The sequence below is a fragment of the Rhinopithecus bieti genome, unplaced genomic scaffold (genome assembly GCF_001698545.2).
Source record: "Rhinopithecus bieti isolate Rb0 unplaced genomic scaffold, ASM169854v2 scaffold_17795, whole genome shotgun sequence".
Lineage (NCBI taxonomy): Eukaryota > Metazoa > Chordata > Mammalia > Primates > Cercopithecidae > Rhinopithecus > Rhinopithecus bieti.
This window is the reverse complement of record NW_016808927.1, coordinates 389,487-407,910: the sequence shown is the minus strand read 5'-3', so window position 1 is coordinate 407,910 and position 18,424 is coordinate 389,487. Positions and strand designations below refer to the sequence as shown.

Here is an 18,424-nt window from a genome sequence, read left to right as displayed (position 1 = left end):
CAGCTACTCGGGAGGCTGGAGGCAGGAAGAATGGCGTAAACCCCGGGAGGCGGAGCTTTGCAGTGAGCTGAGATCCGGCCACTGCACTCCAGCCCGAGCGACAGAGCGAGACTCTGTCTCAAAAAAAAAAAAAAAAAAAAAAAAAAAAAAAGACAGAACCCTCCCCAGTCCCTGGGACTATATATAGTCCATTCTCCCTCCAGGATCCCCACACACTTCCTCCCGCTCCGTAATTTCTGGGAGCGCTCACATGCAGCAGAAGCTGTCACCTCTGTCCGTCAGCCAGTGCCTCTCCCACCTCTCAGGATGCCTGTGCACCATCATGTCACCCTCTCCAGAAGACTCTCTCTCGTCCCACACATGGACACAGTTTTCACTACTCCTATAAACTCAGGTTCTCTTGAACCCACATGCTTTAAACCCAATCTCAGGGGAGGGGACCCTGCCATTCCCCAGCAGGTTTCCATGTACCAGGGGAAGGACCAGCTCAGCCCCTCCCCACTGAGAGATTTTCAGGTCCTTCCCACACCCCAGAGGCCCCGTCCCTGATGCTCTGCCTTACAACAGCCTTTTGACAGTGATTGTTATGAAACGGGAGAGCGAACACACCGGCCTGAAGTGTCTGTGTTTGAGATGCTTTCCAAGTCCAAGGCCAGTGCAAGAGTAGCAGTGTGTATTTGTTTAGCATTGGTTTAACTGCAAGGGCCTGATGACCTTCCAGAAACAAAGAAGTTCCGCTCCAAGGGGACTTTCTGTGTCTGCTGCTAGAAACCGCTAGCAACTGCAGTTCTCCTGCTTGAAGAAAAACAAAAATCCATTTTCAGTTCACCAAGCATCTGTGCAGAGCAGAGATGGTGGTAGCCAAGCACAGAGCAAAGCCTGAGTCACAGGAATGGTGGCAAGCCCAGAGGAGCAGGAGCAGTGTCCCAGGGGCCTCTCCAGCCTGCCCTGTGAGGCCTGGTCACTCAGCCGAGCTGGGGGTTCACCACCCAAAAGAGGCCCACACAAGCAGTCGGGGAAGCATCAGAGAAGAGCCTGAGGTTGGCCAGTCCACCCCATTCATTTCATGTATCAGAAACTGAGCCTTGAGATGGTAAGGACCTTGGCCAAAGACACGTGGTCAGACTAGACCCCAACCCTTGACCTGTGAATTTGACTCTTGTCCCTTGTTTCCAGTGGAGAAGGGCTTCAGTGCAGCTGGTGAGGGCCACCAGCATTTAGGTCCTCTGACCTGGCCTCTCACCAAGGAGATGGTCACCTCCAGTCCATTCATCCAGCGGCAGCTCACTGAAGGCCCAGAGGTAACTAGTGTCATAACTGCCAAAGAAAGGGGCGGGTCATGATCTACTGTGTGCAAGATGCTTTCAGCTTGTGTTCTTCAAAGACCTTGCCTTAGGGTGGGGATCCTAGAAGTAGAGCCTGAGACAGGATTCTTGTTCAGGCAGGGAGGGTAAGAATTGTCAGGGAAGGGCTCTAGCGAGGGAGAGTGGCAGGAAGCAGCACAGGGCAGAGAAAGAAGCCAACATTGTTCCCCCTGGAGAGCAGATTCAGTCTGATCCCTTTGTGTGGACAGTCATTTGTCAGGGGGCAGCCCCCAGGCTGGGCAGCTGTAGGCCATCAGCGGCCCACACTCACAACCACTGGGAAGGTGGCTGGGCTGGGGCTCTGAGAGCATCACAGCAGGTGTCTCCACCATGGGCATGATGAGAAAGGTGAGGCTCAGATGTTAAGGAGGGTTGGGCACAGTGGCTCACGCCTGTAATCCCAGCACTTTGGGAGGCCGAGGTAGGTGAATCGCCTGAGGTCAGGAGTTCAAGACCAGCCTGACCAACATGGCAAAACTCTATCTCTACTGAAAGCACAAAAATTAGCCAGGTGTGGTAGCGTGTATCTGTAATCCCAGCTACTCAGGAGGCTGAGGTAGGAGAATCACTTGAACCCGGGAGACAGAGGTTACAGTGAACTGAGATAGTGCCACTGCACTCCAGCCTGGGTGACAAAGTGAGACTCCATCTCACAAAAAAAAAAAGTTAAGGAGGCCTTAAGGAGGGTGGAGATGGGAACCGGGAGAGGGTTCCCAGACAGCGGGTGGAGGAGCCATGCTGTGCAAGCCGCCTGCTTCTGTGCCCAGGACTGGCCCTTCCCTTGGTGCTTCCCTCCTGGACTGCGTCTGTACTCCAGGAAATTTCTATACAGCCAGGCTGGGCAGGCCAGGTCAGGATGGGCCCTGCTGATGGGTGCGCCAGTCCTGGAGGGTGGGGGTGGCGGTGGCTGGTATCTGGGCCCCGGGACCTTGTCTCTACACCCCAGGAGCTTGCCTAAAAGGAAACCCCCACCATTGTCCTCCCGGCAAGCAGCAGGGCCAATGGAATGTCTGAATCAAAGGCCCTCCTTGAAGGGCAATGGCAAAGTGGCGCTGGGTCTGACAGCAGATGCTGACCGCCTGGGATCTTGCGCACATGCAGTTTCTGATTAGCGTCTGGGGTGGGAATTGCAATTGTCGTTAATAACTCCCAGGTGACACCAACGCTGCTGGCCCGGCCTCTCCCTGCACCACCTCCACCCCGTCCCCATAGCAAGAGTGTGGGTCTGCTGCCTGGAGTCCATCGACCTGTCTTCTCGTCTCTGGTTTTCCTCTGCTGAACAAAACCTTCCCACCCTCAGCACATGGACTCTAGGTGCAGCTGAGCCCCCTCGGCCATGGATGTGCGTGTGACAAGGCCTTTCAGAACCCTGCACTCCCCTGGTCACTGAGACGGGTCTAGTAATGGGCACTGACCTGATTCAGGCCAACAAGAGCAGGCCCTCCGCTGTCTCAGATCCATTAGAGAAGGACCGAAGCTGCCAGTCAGAAGGCTGAGCTGCCGGCTTCTTCTTCCTGGCTGGGTCCGTGTGACCATCGAGTCACTGTACTTTTCATTTAGACGAGCTCATCATTTCCTTTTTTGAAATCTGAGTTGAACACAGAGCCCTGCCTGATTCACTCCCAACATCACCCACCCATGTTTCAAAGGCATAGTCCCCAAGTTCCTTACTTGCAGGACCCTCCTGGCTGACAGAGGCCATGGAAGAAGTCAGTCAGAGGGCGTGGCACAGGGTCACGGTGCCGAAGGGAGCCCACCGCACTCCAGCCAGGCATTGCGTTGACAGGAGGGAAGTTACTTACCCAGGTCTCATGGCCACCCGGCAGCAGGCAGGACAGGGCAGCTGTCCAGAGCGCTCTGCGAGAGGTGGTCTGCAGCCAGGTCCTACTTTGGCGGGGCGGGGGGGGGGGGGCAAAAGGGACAGTGGAGTCTCTGTGCTGCATTGTGCACTTGCATTCTTTACACATCGACTTGTTCACTCCTTACAACTCCATAAGGAAGAGGAGCAGGAGGGGGATTAACATCAGGAGGGGCGTGTCTGGCTGAGACCTCCCGTTGGAGATGGACCAGCACAGAGGCCTGGTCTCCTGACTCAAGCACTCTTAGCGGTCCACCGCTCAGGCACTGGCCTCACCGTGGGCTGAGCAGGCAGCAAGGGCTGCAGCCCCTATATCTGTTAGTCAGATGCAAAGAGCAGTCACTGTGCAGGTGCCAGAAGCCTACAGCAGCTCATCACTGAGGCTTTCATGTGTGTCTTCTAGGGTCTTTGGTTACCAGGCAACCTTGAAACACAATTCCTCAAGAGATGATGGAGGCAGAGACAGAGGCCACCACCCTGCTCCCCACTAAGCCCCAAATGACCACTCCTTACACCAGCTGATGTCGAGAGAACATTTATTTCACTCAGTCAGCTCCCGCAGGTGTCAGCGACCTGTAGAAATATCCAGGCTGGACAACCACTTCTGTGCACTCCTGCAGAGCCGAGGGGAGGGGTCCCCGATGCTCCCACTGCCCCAAGGAGGTAAGAGCCTGAGGCCTCCGACATCCACTTTCGACCCAGGGGAGCCAGCCCACAGCCCAATAAAAGGCACCCTTGAGTTAATTCACATACCCTCTCCCCACGTGCACTGCCCATTACCAGCCACCGACAAGCTCCAGCGCTTGAGGCAGTCGACAAGTGTTTCCTGAGAGTTAGAAGCCCAGTTTGGTGCTAGACCCTGGTAGGGCTCAAGAGGAAATGACAGTCCCTTGCCCTCAGGGAGCTCACTGTCTAGTTGGGGACTCAAAACACACACACAGGAGACTGGAACGTCCGTGGGACAGCACGCAGTTTGGGGGCGGGGGCTCACACAGGGCCTGTTCGGAGAGGGAAGGATGAATGTGGGCTGGGTTGTTTGGGAAGCCGGGCCCCATGGATCAGAAGGGCTTAGCTGGGTAGAGAAGAGGAAAGGGGACATGTCCGAGCAATACAGGGGAAGGCACAGAGGCAGGAATGAGCACAGCACAGTGATGGGCAGAGGGGGACACAAACTGCACCATTAGCAAAGAAGGAGTGTGTGTGGAGGTTTCCTCTAGGTCAGCCAAGGATCAGAGCCAGATTGGAAGCTCCTGGGGCTGGGAGCACCTTCTCATTCTCGGATCTCCCCCTGAGCGTTCTGCTATTCCAGGGTGAGGCATACAGTAGGACGTAAGAATGTATGATCCAAATGGCATTGAAGACAGCAAGACTCCACTGCAGGAATCCACAGACTGCCCTCCAACCACCATGACCCAAACCCATCCCAGCCCTGGTCAGTTTTGTCTTTTCTGATGTTCATTCTGGGGAAGCAGGTGAGAACTTGTGGCTTCCAGGCTGACTGGTTCAGGTGTGAAGATGGGAGGAGTCCTCCCCCTGCTGCCAGCCTGAGCCCTGTTCCCTTCAACTGCACTGCTGCACACTCAGAGAACACACAGAGAGCTCCTCCACCGACCTCTCCCCCTGCCCAGAGCCACAGGCACCAGGAGCGAGGCCTTCATCCTCTTCCTCCCCAGCCCACTGGGTTGAACACTTGGCCAGCTGGGAGGCACCGCTGACTGGGCTTGGTTGGCGGAAGCAGGATTCTTTCTCCCTGGGGCAGACTCAGACCAAACTCAAACTCCCACCAGCGTCCACAGCAGTCCAGCTTCCCCTGAGACCACACAGTGAAATCAGAGCCCAGGCCAGGAGCAAAGGGCTCCTTTGTGGAAGCCAGTGGCCAGTCAGGCAAAACAAGAAACACAAAACCAGAAGAGAAAATCTAGCCCAAGGGACCTCTGCCAATGTCTGGCGAAGGGAAATGAGGTTCCAGAAACCTGATGCATCATTCTTTAGGTCTGGGAGAAGGGACTGACTAAAAAGGTCTCCTCCTCGGAATTCTTTATTCCTGAACAAGGGAAGGAGGCTTGGCCAGAAGGAGGGAGGGGCACTACTTGTACAGTGGCCTTGACTGGGGCTGAATGTGTGACAGGTAAGGAAAGGGCAGCAGGTGAAGTCCTCAGGGCTGAGGAGTCCAGGGATGGGTTTCATTCACGGAGTCCAGTGGCTCCTGAAATTGCCTGGGGTTTTTGAGTCTATGTCAGTTACCTGTTTTCCTAGGGAAGGCCCGTAACCTTCATCAGATTTTCCAAGGGCTTCGTGTCTCCAAAGTGCTAAGAAGCACTGCTCAGAAAGGAAAATGAAGCCTGCAGGTTTCATTCACATTTGGCAGAAGGTTCTGCCTCTAGAACCAGGTCAGCCACCAACTTGCTGTGTTAGCTTAGACCAGTCACTTCCTGTCTCTGAACTCTAGCCAAGTGGCGGACCAGGTGGGAGCAGAGAAGCCAGCTCTCCACACAAGCATCATCCTACCACCAGTGGCAGACAGTGGGGGCCTGTGGCCAGGCAGCCAGGATGAGGTCTGCCCCAGCTGTGATTCCCACCAGGCCTGGGGAATCTGTCCACCAGAGCTTGGAATCTGCCTCCAATTCCAGTCTCCAACCAGACACCTCCACTGGTCACCGCAGTGCACCTCTTGAGGCATGTCTTCTTACTGGACGTGCCCTCATGCCCAGGTGCAATGCCAGCCAGGCCCCCACGGCACCCCATTCCTGGTCTCCATGTCCAGATGGGTCCTGCACCTATCGGGTCATAGGATCCTGCCCACTCCGCATCTGTCCACAGAAACAAAGAGATCAGGATCAGGTGTGGTGCCATGACATGGCCCTGCCCAGCCACCCCTCTGGGGCTAGGAGGGAGCGATCAGCTGGCCTACCCTGAATCTGTCCTAGGGCTTGAATGAATCCTCTTTGTCCCCTACCCAGCACTGCAAGGATTACTAATCCCATTTACAGATGAGACACCTTGGGTTCAGGGCATTTTGGTGACTGACTCCAGGTGTCCCAAGTACCTGTTTAATTTCGTCTTTGCCACCAATGCTAGTCTACAGCACCTGGGAGTAGAAGGGAGAGGACTAACGGTCTCCGAGGAGCCACAGCCACATACACTGAGGACAGGCAGAGGGGGGCAGTGGGGAGGGACGAGTCTCCAGCACCCAGCACAGGACTGAACATGCAGGTCCCCTCGAAGACCCAGGTCCCTTCCTCCCAAACCACTCCCAAGGATGCCACGTCCCCTTCAAAAACCCATACCACCCCTGACACCCCTGCCCCAGCTCCTATCACGTGGCCCCAAATCCTCCCTGCTCCATCGTCCACTTTTTAGCAGTGGAGCTAAAAGCTTCTGGGATTCAGAAACCAAAACAAAGCCCTGGCTTCCACCCACTGTACCACTAAGTACCAACTGTGGTGTAGGCAAGCTTGGCAAACCTGTTTCCTCATCTGCCAAAAGGCTGAAGAGGCCTGTGCCTCAGAGCGCCAGCTTGGAATCACAGGTCCTGGAGCAGAGTCCTGGCTGCCCTCTTTCTCACTGCCAGAACTTAGCCAGGCCTCTTAGCTGGGGGCCTCATGTTCTCTTGCCCAGATGACCCAAGCCCCTCGAGGCTCCAGATCTTCCCATATCAGTCTACCCTCACAGTACCACTGATCCTCCTCCTAAAGCCTAAGTCTGAGATCATAGCACTCATCTCTTTAAAAATCTCAGGGTCCCCGCCCCCTGACCACGAAGTCCTTTGAAGGGCAAACCTCCCCTTGGGACACCTGGAGTCAGTCACCAAACTATCAGGACGCCCTCCCCCGCCTTGAAAACACCCTTCTACACACTTACTCTTCCTAGAACAATTCTATTTGTCCTCATGACCTGGTTCAAAGCCATCAAACTCCCCTGGGTGACGAAAAGAAGCCAGTCACCCTCCTCGGTCTCACCCCAGAGCGCTTTGTAGGTTGGCCCACATCACACACCGAGTGTAAGCACCCTATGATAGGGCCTGCGGTCCTCATGTGTGTCTCTGGGAGAGCCCAGCGTGGCACAGTCAGTGGCACATGGTGTGGCAGAATCAACTAAGGCTCTGTGCACCAGTGACCTCACCCTCTCTCATCGAGTAACTGCAATGTATCCCAGCGAGGAACTGCAATGTATCCCAGCGAGGAAGAGCCCTTCATCTATGTCCCCAACTTACAGATGAGCAAACTGAAACATGAAGTGAAATGACATCTCAAGGACAGCAGAGAGTGTGTACAGGAGCCAGGAGGCCTGGGGGCTGAGGTTGGGCGTGGGGATTGTGGACAGTGGCCCTCTCCAAGTCTCTTTCAACTCTGACATTCTGGGGATGAAGATCCGGTAAGCAGTTCGTCACAGAGAAACCTACAGCCCGGGACCCAGACCGCCCCACCTGCCATCAAGAATTAACACCACCCACCCCACCCCACCACCCCCAGCCCTGAGAGGGGCTCTGGCCAGCCCCGCAGGTCTCACCTGCTCTAGGCCGGATGGGCCAGAGAAGGAGAACCATGGCAGGAGCCCGAAGCAGCTGTGCGCAGCCAGCCAGACGGTCCCGAGGGAGGAACGCAAGGGAGCGGCTGGAGCCTGGCGGCGGCCCACACCTTCAAGAGCCCAAGCCAGCGCTGCCCCTCTCCCGGGATCCCATCCAGAGAGGGAGCTGTGGCCCAGGGCCATCTCCAGGGGTCGGGGACGCACGTGCGGGGCAGGAAGCAGCAGTCGGCAGCAGGGCCCGGGCGCATCATAGCACACGTCCTAAGTGGGCCGCCTGGCCCTCGGGCCCGTGGCCGTGGCTGCGCTGATGGGTCTTGAGCGAGCCCTCGCGTGCGAAGCTCTTGCCGCAGCGGGGGCAGAAGTAGGGCCGCCGCTCCCCGAAAACGCCGGGGCGGCGCGGGTGGGGCGCGGGCATGCGCGCGTGGGTGCGCTGGTGGTTGAGCAGGAAGCGCGACTCGCGGAAGCAGCGGCCGCACTGCGCGCACTGGTGCGGCTTCTCGCCGCTGTGGATACGCTGGTGCGTGAGCAGGTTCTGCTTGAGGCTGAAGCAGCGGCCGCACTCGGGGCAGGGGAAGGGGCGCTCTCCGGTGTGAGTGCGCTGGTGCACCTCGAGGTTGTGCTTGACGCTGAAGGCCTTGCCGCACTCGGGGCACACGAAGGCAGCCGCGCGGCCCGACCCGGCGTGTGCCTTCTGGTGCCGCACCAGGCTGGGCTGCTGCGAGAAGGTCTGGCCGCACAGCGGGCAGCGGTACGGCTGCTCCTCAGCAGGGTGGTGGATGACCAGGCCTCGATCGTCCCCCAGACCCTCCTCCCCGTCCCCCGCAGGGGACCCGCCCCCGGAGGACGCCAGCTCGGTCATGGGCACTTCTAGCTGCAATCACCAGTCCCTAGGGAGACAGAAGCGGGGAGAGAGAGGGGTCGGGGGACCCGAGGGTTAGCCAACCCCCAGCCTCACCTCCCACAACCTCCACCTTTCACCCGTTTTGTTCAAGCTCAAGTTCCCCTGCTGGGAATTGGTGTTCTTCCTCCACTGTCTTTTAAGTATGGCCTACACTCCTTTCAGGCCCTTCCCAAGGGCACCTTCTCCTAGAAGCCTTCCCCGACCTTTCCACCCCAGGCTTACACCGTGTGACACAACCATGTGGCCCTCACTCATCACACTGCACGAGGGTCAGTCATGCCACCTCTGTCCCCCGACTCCCAGCACCTTAAGGACAGAGCTGCCTTCTTTCAGCCCCAGCACCTAGCACCATGTCAGCCAGCCACACAAGACACTGGACAGATGGTGATGAGTTTCAGTTAGGAGTTTCAGTTTCAGTTTCAGCTAGGATTTTCAGTTACCTTCGTCTAGATATGTCTTATCCCTCCAACCAGATCTCAAGGACAGAGGGAGGTAGGGAAGTGCACCCCAAACTTGGAGAAAAGGGTGGGATTATCAGTGATTTAAAGATATTTTTGCGAAGCTTAAAACAGTAAACAAAAACACAACCCTGTAAACTTGAAAGTGACCTCAGTTAACATTAAAGGCAGCAGCTCTTTGTTTATCAAAATGAGGCATGTGTTCAAAAGGTTTCCAAGTCACTGAACCAGGGTGTGGGCTCCCAGGGGGACTGGTCTCAGCGTGATTCCTCTTGGTATCCTCACAGCAAAACCTGGCCCAGGGCTGAGTAGCACACTCAGTGCCCAGCCAACACCCCCAAACCCAGCTCCCTTCATGCTGGTTCTCCAAAGGATCCTCTTCCCAGGGTACTGTGTTCCTCTTAAATTGTTTCCCATTGTCCTCACAACAGCCCTGAGAAAGGGGCGGAGCAGGGTTATTGAGCCCCACTTTAAAGTTGGGGAAACTGAGGTTCAGTGAGGTCAACATACTTGCCAAGGTCACAGAGCAAGGCGAGCCTGGACTAGGCCTTAAGTCTCCTGCCTCACTGTTGAAAGCTTTTTTCAATGTACTAGCTGCTCAATAACTAAACATTCCTCAAAACACACACACACACACACACCGCACTACCACCATCCCAGCTGTCACAGAGTCATGCATTCCAAAGGGCCACTTCTCCTGTAGAGGTACTGTCTACTGCCACTACTCCCACGAACCCCCACCCCCCCACCCCGCAAAACTTGGGCTCCTGCAGAGCCCTAAGGCCTGCCTCATCCATTCTCCCCAACCCCATCAGGGAAGCCGACTGAGTGTTCCACTGGACCTCCCCGAAGGCCTCTCTTCACTTCCAGCCTCAGCCAACCTATCTGCAGAGTGGGGTCTCAGAGCCACCTCCTCTGTCTTCCCTACCCTCGAGGCCAAGGTGTAACTGACACCCCGGGGAAGGAGACAAGTCCTACTTGCAAGGGACCCCACCCACAAGTCTTTTCCACAGGCAACCGCACTGACATCTGCAAAGACAAATCATCAAAGTCCCCTTGGCCAATCTCAGCCTGGCCCTGTGACTGGGCAGCCTCCTCACTCTCCCCAGTTATACCCCTGCCTGAGGCCCCGCCTGCACGTCGAGAGGCCCCCCGTCTCTCCCCCAAGTTCTTTCATCCCATGCCACACTCACAGCCCAGCTGAGCCCCTGCTCCTCCGGTCTCCGGCCGCAGCTCTTTTCTCTACAGTCTGTGCTGCTCAACGCAAATACGGTAACTCTCCCGCAGCGACTCCCGTGCCCCTTCTCCCCGCCCCCATAAAGACAGTAAGCCTCCCGCGACGTTGCTCTTATCAAATAGCTGCATTAATCGGGAGAGCTGACCCCACCCCACCCGACCTCACACACAACCTTGCCAACTTCTGCGGCCTAAGCAACCCTGGAGAAATATGGTAAACTCTGCGTCGCAACCCCACCCCCATGAAAATACGTAGGCCTCCACCCTGCTGCCGCAACCCACCCCGCCCGACTGCAAGCCCCAGCTCCCGGAGGGAATGAATGCAGCCCACCCCCAGTGCCCGCAGCGCCCCCCGCGGAACCACGCAACCCTGGATAAATACGTAATTAAGTCGCGGCGCTCCCACTCCCGGAAAGGACCTGCGCGGGACCCAGCAAATACGGTAGCGCGCCCGCAGTGACCCGCCCTCGAGGGGTCCGGCTCTGGCCTCGGTAAATACGGTAACCTCTAGCCGCGGCCCCAGCGCGGCCCCGCGCTGACTCACATGGCGCCGCCTCCGAAGCCCTCCGTCTCCGCTGTAGCGCCGCAGTCGCCGGCGTCGCCGCAGCCGCACAGCAGCCCCGTGAGGCTGGGAGGTCTAACTCTCCGGCAGCCCGGCTGGCGGAAAACGGGGCTGCTAGCGCTGCGCCCGCCCGGGCCGGAGCGGCGACCATGCGGGGGCCGGTTCCGGGGCCTGAACGTCCGATCCGCCGATCCAGACATTCCCCCTTTCGGGATTCCCTGAGGCCCGCATTCGGCCGTTATAGCACCATCCCTATTTTCCTAATCCCAAAGCCAGGCCCACAAACCGCCCCCAGCGACCAGGAAAGAGGGTCGGACGGAGGCGCCGGCCTTTCCGCGGGTGATATGGACTGAGCGCCGGAGCCCGGCGGCGGAGCGGCCCCGGGCGAGGGTTTCGGGACTGGAGACAACAGTCAGAGGGGCCGAATCGGGGAGCTACCCTCGCTGACAGTTTTGCCGAAGTCTGCCTGACTATATGGCCTGGGTTATATCACTAGAGTGACCAGAGAGAAAGGAAGAAGACATCTGGTCCCTACTGACCACACCTCCTCAGAACGGAACCCGCAGTCAAGCCAGAGATATCCCATAGAAGAGCAACTTAGAACGTCTGAAGTAGCAGCGGGCGTGAGAGGGCAGAACCAAATTACAGCTTCCAGCTGCCATTTAATGATAATGTCCCTTAGTTGGACATAACTTGCCTTTTACAAAGCCCTTTTCCATGTATGATCTCGTGGAAACCTTCCAATAACCATGTGCACCCTAGCTTGTGTGGGTATTAATATTATCCCATTTTATAGATAGGAAAATAAAATTGAAACACAGAGTGGCTTCCTCCATCACCCACAGCTCTAAGTAGCAGAGCCCAGATGGGGACACGGCACCGTGACCCAGCTTGAGTTCCACTGCACCGCCCTGGGACTGAGACCCTCAGACATAAATAGGGTGTGACAACAGGGAAGTAAAAACCTGGGCCCCAGTGAGAAGGTGCCTGAGGGTGTACATTTCACAGACAAACAGAGGCCTGAGAGGAAAAGTGATTTTAAAAGTCACAAGTGGTAGAAGAACATTAAATAGGTTTTTTTCTTTGTGGCCTCTTTGTAGCTGCCAGGTGGAGAAACGTGACTCTCCAAGTCCCAGGCAGGGATCCTTGCAGCAGACAGTGGATGTGGCAGTTGGGGTGGCGCTGTCCCTCATGAAGGGCATTGAGAGACGCAGGCCTCCCGATATCATGAGGGTCCCCTCTGCAGCTCTGTAGGTGCCCACTGTGCCTTCTGGAGACTAGGAACTGAAGAATTCCAGGTGGGAGCCCCTAGGGTGTAAAATCAGCCCCTTCCCTCAACACCAGGCCGGGAGGCCAAGCCTGCCTGCTTTCACAGCTCACTGGGAGAACCAGTTTGCCCCACCAGGCCCCACCCGGCCCCACCTGTCTCCCTTGTGGCCTCTGGAGAACCCGCTCCTACCCCAACCCCCACCCCATCCCTTCACTGCTCCTGGAGACACCTCACTGCTGGATATGGGACTTTTGGAGTTCCCCGTCCCAAGGAAATTGGTATTTTAAATAGAGACAACAGGAAGGGAATACTGGAAAGACAAAGAAACGAGTCCATAGGGCAGATGTTGAGTTCCCACGCATTGACACCAGCACCCCAGGTGCTCATGACCAACCCCACCTGTGCCTCCACTCGAGGCACATCAACACTGACCTGCTCTCCAGCCCCTGCTGTCACCTGCCAGAGCTCCCAGTGTTCATCTCCTCTGCAGACCATAAGAGAAATGGGGACACTTGGTGAAGACCATGTTTTTCAAAAGCAAAATCAATAATATGCCTGAGGATGTCTCCCATATTTTTAGCAGCATTTTCTAGGTAAGCTGAACCAAAATAGAAAGGAAAAGAACACAGCTAGGGGATGGGGGTGGACACAGACACAGGCAATTCCACCTCAAACCTGCCGTGTCTCAGCGGGGAAGCCGAGGCCCAAAGGGCTCCCAGAGGCCTCCATTCTCTGCTCTGCCACTGTGGTTTGAGCTTAGGCACTTCACTTCTGTAGTTTCGTGCACACACACCACCCTCCTGTCTCCCCCAAGTTTCCCCATCACCCCATTCTTAGGGGCTGCGGTGAGCACGATGGAGTGCCAATATGGAAACACCCTGCAAACACAGCCCTGCTTCATGCTTCCTCATACAGGCAGCGCAGTGGCTGGCACAGGGATCACCACTATCCTGACAGGTCCATGTGGCAGCTGGACTCTGGACCCTAACAAAGACCTGGAACACCCACAACCAAGGCGTCCTGGAGAACAGCAGACCCGGCTCCCACGTGGGTATATGCGTAGCTCATGGCTCCTGTAGAGCATGGGTAGACGTGTAGCTCCGGTGAACCCTGTCCCAGACTCTGCACTGTAGTCACTCTGGGGCACAACAGGTGGACACACAGATCACCCCATGGGCCTCCTCAGGGCAACTCCAGACCCTGCTCCCCTCATCCTCCAGTTCCTCCTGTGGGGCTGCGTCCCCAGGGCTTCCTCACTCAGTAGGGCAACCATCTCCCCCTTGAAAAGCCTCTCCCATCTCCCCAGGACTGGACATCAGTCTGAGCTCTTTCTCCAAAGCACCTTATGCCGATCCCAGATTTGGAATTGAGCACACTTTTGTTTTCCCCACCAGGTTATGAACTTCAAAGGGCAGGGACTATTTTAGCATCTCTGTGTGCCACACATCCAGCGTATAGGTCCTCAGTCAATGTCTGTTTCATGAATGTGTGCTCCTCTGCAAGCTACATCTGATAGCTCAGGCTGCGCAGAGAGAAAAGATGGCCCTAAGGGTTTGGAGGAGAAGGAGTGCTGATGCAATGCAAGGAATGAGGAGGTGCAGGCAAAGCTGCCGCCCCAGCCACAACTGTGAGGGCTGAGTGGCTCTGCAGAGACCTGGATGAAGAGGTGAGGCTCAGCATGAGGCCTCATCTGCTCCAAAGTTCTCTTTCCTTGGAATTAAAACCCAGTATGTGACCTATGACATCAATTCAAACCCTTAAACTTGCAGCAGGCCTGCTTCACACTGGGGATGGTTAATTCTTTATGTGGGTTAAGCTGAACAAGGGAAAACCCTTTTTTCCCTTTCCATGGGCACAATTGCTCTGCAAGTAACCACTCTAGTTTATTAAAACAACAATAGCTACCATTTATTGAGTGATTGCTGTGTGTCAGGCACTATACCCCATGCTTTACATAAGTTACTTGCCCAAGGACCTATGGTTTAAATGACAAAACCAGAATTGAACCCCAGAACTATCTGGCTCTCACCTAGGTGGTGAGCTGAGGGGAGAAGGTGAAGGGAAAAGAAACAATGTTTCTAGTTTCTTATCAATAGGAGTGTCATCCTATCATCCCTGGGGCTGTACTGCCCAGTAGCTACCTGGGGCTATTTAAATTAATTAAAATTGAATAAAGTTCAGTTCCTCAGCCACACCAGCCACATTTAAATTCTTAATAGCCATATGTGGCTAGTGGCTATGGTCTGGACAGCACAGAAATAGAGCGCTGTCATCATCACGAAAAGTTCTCTGTTGAACAGCCTGTTTAGGACACCTCCTCCAAACCCAGTCAACCCGAAAGGCTGTTCTCTTTTTAGCCTAAGGGATAACTTAAGGGAGTCCCCCTCTCACTGCCCCTGCCACAATCCAGGAAGAACAGTGATAGTGAGAACATGCTATTTTTGGCCCCAATACTCCTCCTCCTGCCTAAAGGCCAAAGATATTTCTTTATCAAATTCAAACCACTTAAAAATAATAACAAAAGGTTTCAGGAGCATCCCCCACTCCCACCAGTTTCCCTTTGCCAAGTCCCTGAGGGGCCTGTGCTATTGCTTGGCTGAGCGGCCGCCTCTGGTCACTGCAGTCTACCCTCTGTCAGGCAGCTCCCCTGGGGCTGGGCGGTGGGACACCAGACCCTCTCAATGAGGCTGACCGCCTTACCGGACAACTTGAAGCGCCTGTCCCTTGCCAAAAAACAACCATTTTCCGAGAACCTACATCATTTTTCCTAGCTCCAGACTTGCTCCTAACAAAGAAATACAAGGATGACGTAGGCAGTTCCAGAAGCCCCAACATCACGAAGCTCACCTGGCTCCACGTGCCAGCCACTGCACTGCCTGGACGAAGCAGCGTGGCTGCGTTTGCAGGATGTTTCCACATCTGTGACCACGTGGCCACAGAGCCCCACTGCAGACCTGCACTTACCTGGCCTTGGACAGGATACAAACCTCTGCACTTACCTGGCCATAGACCTGATCTAAATCCTTTTAAGTCTTGATTTGTTTACTCATGGCTGTTTTCTGTTCCCTTGGAAACCACCTTAATCTCAGCATGCTCCAGAGTATTTTGGATTGTAACCCACTAGGATAACAAATCTGACCGTCTTGTCTTGGACTTAATGACAATGCCTCTTCCCAAATATCCTGTGACCCAGGTTTATCATTTTAAAATGAAAGAGAATGAAAACTGAGGACAGTACCACCCCATCCTTGCAGAAGGCTGCAGTGTGACAGCAGAAGCAGCTTGGGCTAACAGGAGGCCTGGGATCTGCTGTCAATTTGCAACAGGACCTGGTGGACAGGTCACACTATCCCCCACCCCCACCCTCCTTTCCCATGTATTACTGCCCTGACTCATGGTACGATTAAATGAGATAATGAATTAGAAAACCTTGCTAAGAGAGCTGGGGCTGGGAACATTTTTTAAAGAGTTTTTTTAAAGGTCCCAAGTCCTGTGCTTATCAAAATGATTTTCCACGAAGGTCCTTGAGCTCTTCAAGGGTAGGGGCTGTCATGGGCAGCATCCCAGAATGATGCCTGGCACACAGCAGGCTTGTTTAGTGAATGAATGCTGTGAAGTCCCGGCCTGGTCAGTGAGTCATACACCTCAGTCATTCTTTGCCTGAGGGATTTGACCCTGTCCCCTTTGTGACCCAAAGCACCCATATGTGGGAGGTTCAGTCACCTGGGATCAGCCAGCAGGCATTCTCATGAACTGGTGCTGGAGAAAAAAGCTGCAATTAGGCCTCATTTTTTTAACCCCAAGTCCTACCAGCAAAGCTATTTGACTGATTTGATCATTAAACAAGCCACTTATGGAAAATAACACATTCTGTTGTAAAGATGCTCCTGCAGGACTGATCTCGTCAGCATCTGCTCACATGCGCCCTCGGGCACCTGATTCACAGGGACCCAGTGTTTCCACAGATCTGTCCTTGCAGGCAGTGTTTCTGTAACCCAGGAATGAAAGACGGGACTCAGTGAGGCCTGAAGTGGGTGCGCTTGCTCAACGTCATTTCAGAATTTGGCAAGTGACAGAGAGAAAAAAGCAGATGACTCCTGAACCTCCCCACTGGTTAAAGCAGGGTTTGATGAGCTGCAAGGCAGTCAGGCGCTCCCTGGGGCAGCGCAGGGTGGAAGGGGAGTTCCAGGAGAGAGGCAGGACGTTAGAGTCAGGGGAGCCCCTAGGGCTGGTGTCAGGTGGAGGGTGCCCAGGAAAACCCTTCTGGTTTGGTTTCCCGTGGTCCTAAGTGCTGAATGCTCAAGCAGGTGGTAGCAACCCTGGCATACAACACCCCGTGTGATTTCACACTGCATGGTTTGTGATCAAAGAACTGCTCGGGGATGGAGCAGCCCTGGCTGAGTGCTAACCATCATCGGCACTGTTACCCTGGTAAGCCATAACAGTCAGGGCGGCCCTCCTGGTCCACCCATCGCCTTCGTATGTCCTTCCGTAGATCTACAACTGGAGTTGTTTCCAAATATAGAGGATTAAAGAACAGTGACCAGAAGCCAGGCTGAACCGTGGCAGCTCCCAGAATATAACACTTCCCTGCATACAGAGAAGGATCTGGGCTGTGAGAAGTGGGCAGGTGTACTTCTTCCTTCCCCAGAGCCATGCTGGGGTCGTTTCTTCCTCCTACCTCCCAGCTAACCCAACCCTGGCACCCCAACACCCATCACCACCCTCTCCAATTCCCTCCTCTCCTCTGGGAAGATACCATCTGCGGTCACAGCCTGGGCTGGAGCCCTGGGCTCTTCTGTCAGCACCAGGGACTCAGCCAACCCTGCTTTGGAAGGGTGTAAGGGGTGACCTCTTGGGGCAGGAGGCCGAGGAGGGTATGTGGGAAGAGACACTAAACTGACTTGGAGAGGGGAAGAAGGAAAACACCCCCGGCAAGATCTGGGAACGGGGAGTGCTGTGCTCCTAGCCTCGGGCAGATGGATCTCTGAGCACACACAGACCTGGGCTTCAGCTTCAGCGAGGGTGGTTCAGAAAGGCAAGTGAGACCATGTGGAATATTCCATCCATTTTCTCTACTGCAACACCAGACTGATAAGGATCCAAGCCAGTCAAGTCAGCCAGCCCACTTCAGACATGCCCCAGACAGGAGTGGGAGCAGCGTGTCTGGCTCTCTCCTGCAGTTACCTCCTCAGGTAGCCAAGCCTCAGCAGAGCCCACCCGGCTCATGCCTGCCTGACCATCACACGCGTATCAGTTCTAGAGTCGGGCCCAACCAAACACACACCTTGGGCGGGGGGGGGCAGGGAGGGATGGAGAAGGACATAAAACCACTCACTCCTTCCAAAAATATTTATTGGATTCCTACGACGTGCCAGCTCTGGCCCTGGTGCTGGGAATATGCTTTGCTCTCCCTCGTCATAGCCTCTGGCTTCCATCCTTGGTATCACCGAGTCTTGGCAACTCTCCTACAGGGGCAGCCCCTGGCCATTCTGAAGCGTGGGCAGGACCGGCTGGTGCAGCAGCTGACTAGTCCAGACCTAAGCCACTTCACACCAGGAGACTCTCCCAGCGTCCCCAACAGGCCCCTCACTCGCTGCTTGAAGCCTGGGGTCCAACCTCTGAAGAGGGTGGTCACATCCGGGCCAGCGGTGGGGAACTCGGATCTTCCCTCCTCCTCCCTCAACCCACACTGGGACCTTTCCCAGCACCCTCTTGGGCCCTTCTAGAACTATTCTCAGCCCTTCAGAGCCTTGAGGAATCTACCGGTCCCGCTGTGGGAAGTTCTAAGAGCCAGCAATCCTGGCCACACCCACTCCCCACACACACCCCGCAAACATCCCCCGCACCACCACGGGTCAGCTGAGGTCCCGTCCACTAGCGCGCCTCCTCCTTGGGGCTGCACGCAGGGGCCGCGCGATGTACACGCTGGTGCTTGAGCAGGTGCTGCTTCTGGCTGAAGCCGCGGCCGCAGGCGGGACACAGGTAGGGCCGCTCGCCTGTGTGGTTGCGCCGGTGCCGCGTCAGATTGGGCTTCTGGCTGAAGCGGCGGCCGCAGTCGGGGCACGGGTAGGGCCGCTCGCCAGTGTGGATGCGCTGGTGGATGGTGAGCGCCGACCACCACGAGAAGCTCTTGCCGCACTCGTTGCAGATGAACTGGCGCGGCTCGCCAGGCCCGGCGAGGCCCGTGCGTCCCCGGCCCCACAGCGCGTCCCGGGCCCCGGGGACCGTTGGGAGCTCCGTGGCCG

General features: G+C 55.8%; 1 protein-coding gene across 1 annotated transcript in view; it reads right to left on the bottom strand.

The window, feature by feature from the left end:
* Positions 1 to 3,741: 3,741 nt before the first annotated feature.
* Positions 3,742 to 18,424, bottom strand: part of LOC108539242 (zinc finger protein 775) — a 32,943-nt gene continuing 18,260 nt past the window's right edge. Inside the window, exons 4-9 of the mRNA XM_017887803.1 lie at positions 18,055 to 18,423; positions 11,193 to 11,305; positions 10,889 to 11,111; positions 7,732 to 8,624; positions 7,436 to 7,579; positions 3,742 to 6,032 (exon numbers count right to left, since the gene is read on the bottom strand). Of these exons, the coding sequence (XP_017743292.1) occupies positions 7,997 to 8,624; positions 10,889 to 11,111; positions 11,193 to 11,305; positions 18,055 to 18,423 (1,333 nt within the window). The 3' untranslated portion in view covers positions 3,742 to 6,032; positions 7,436 to 7,579; positions 7,732 to 7,996. The remainder of the gene's footprint in view (positions 6,033 to 7,435; positions 7,580 to 7,731; positions 8,625 to 10,888; positions 11,112 to 11,192; positions 11,306 to 18,054; position 18,424) is intronic.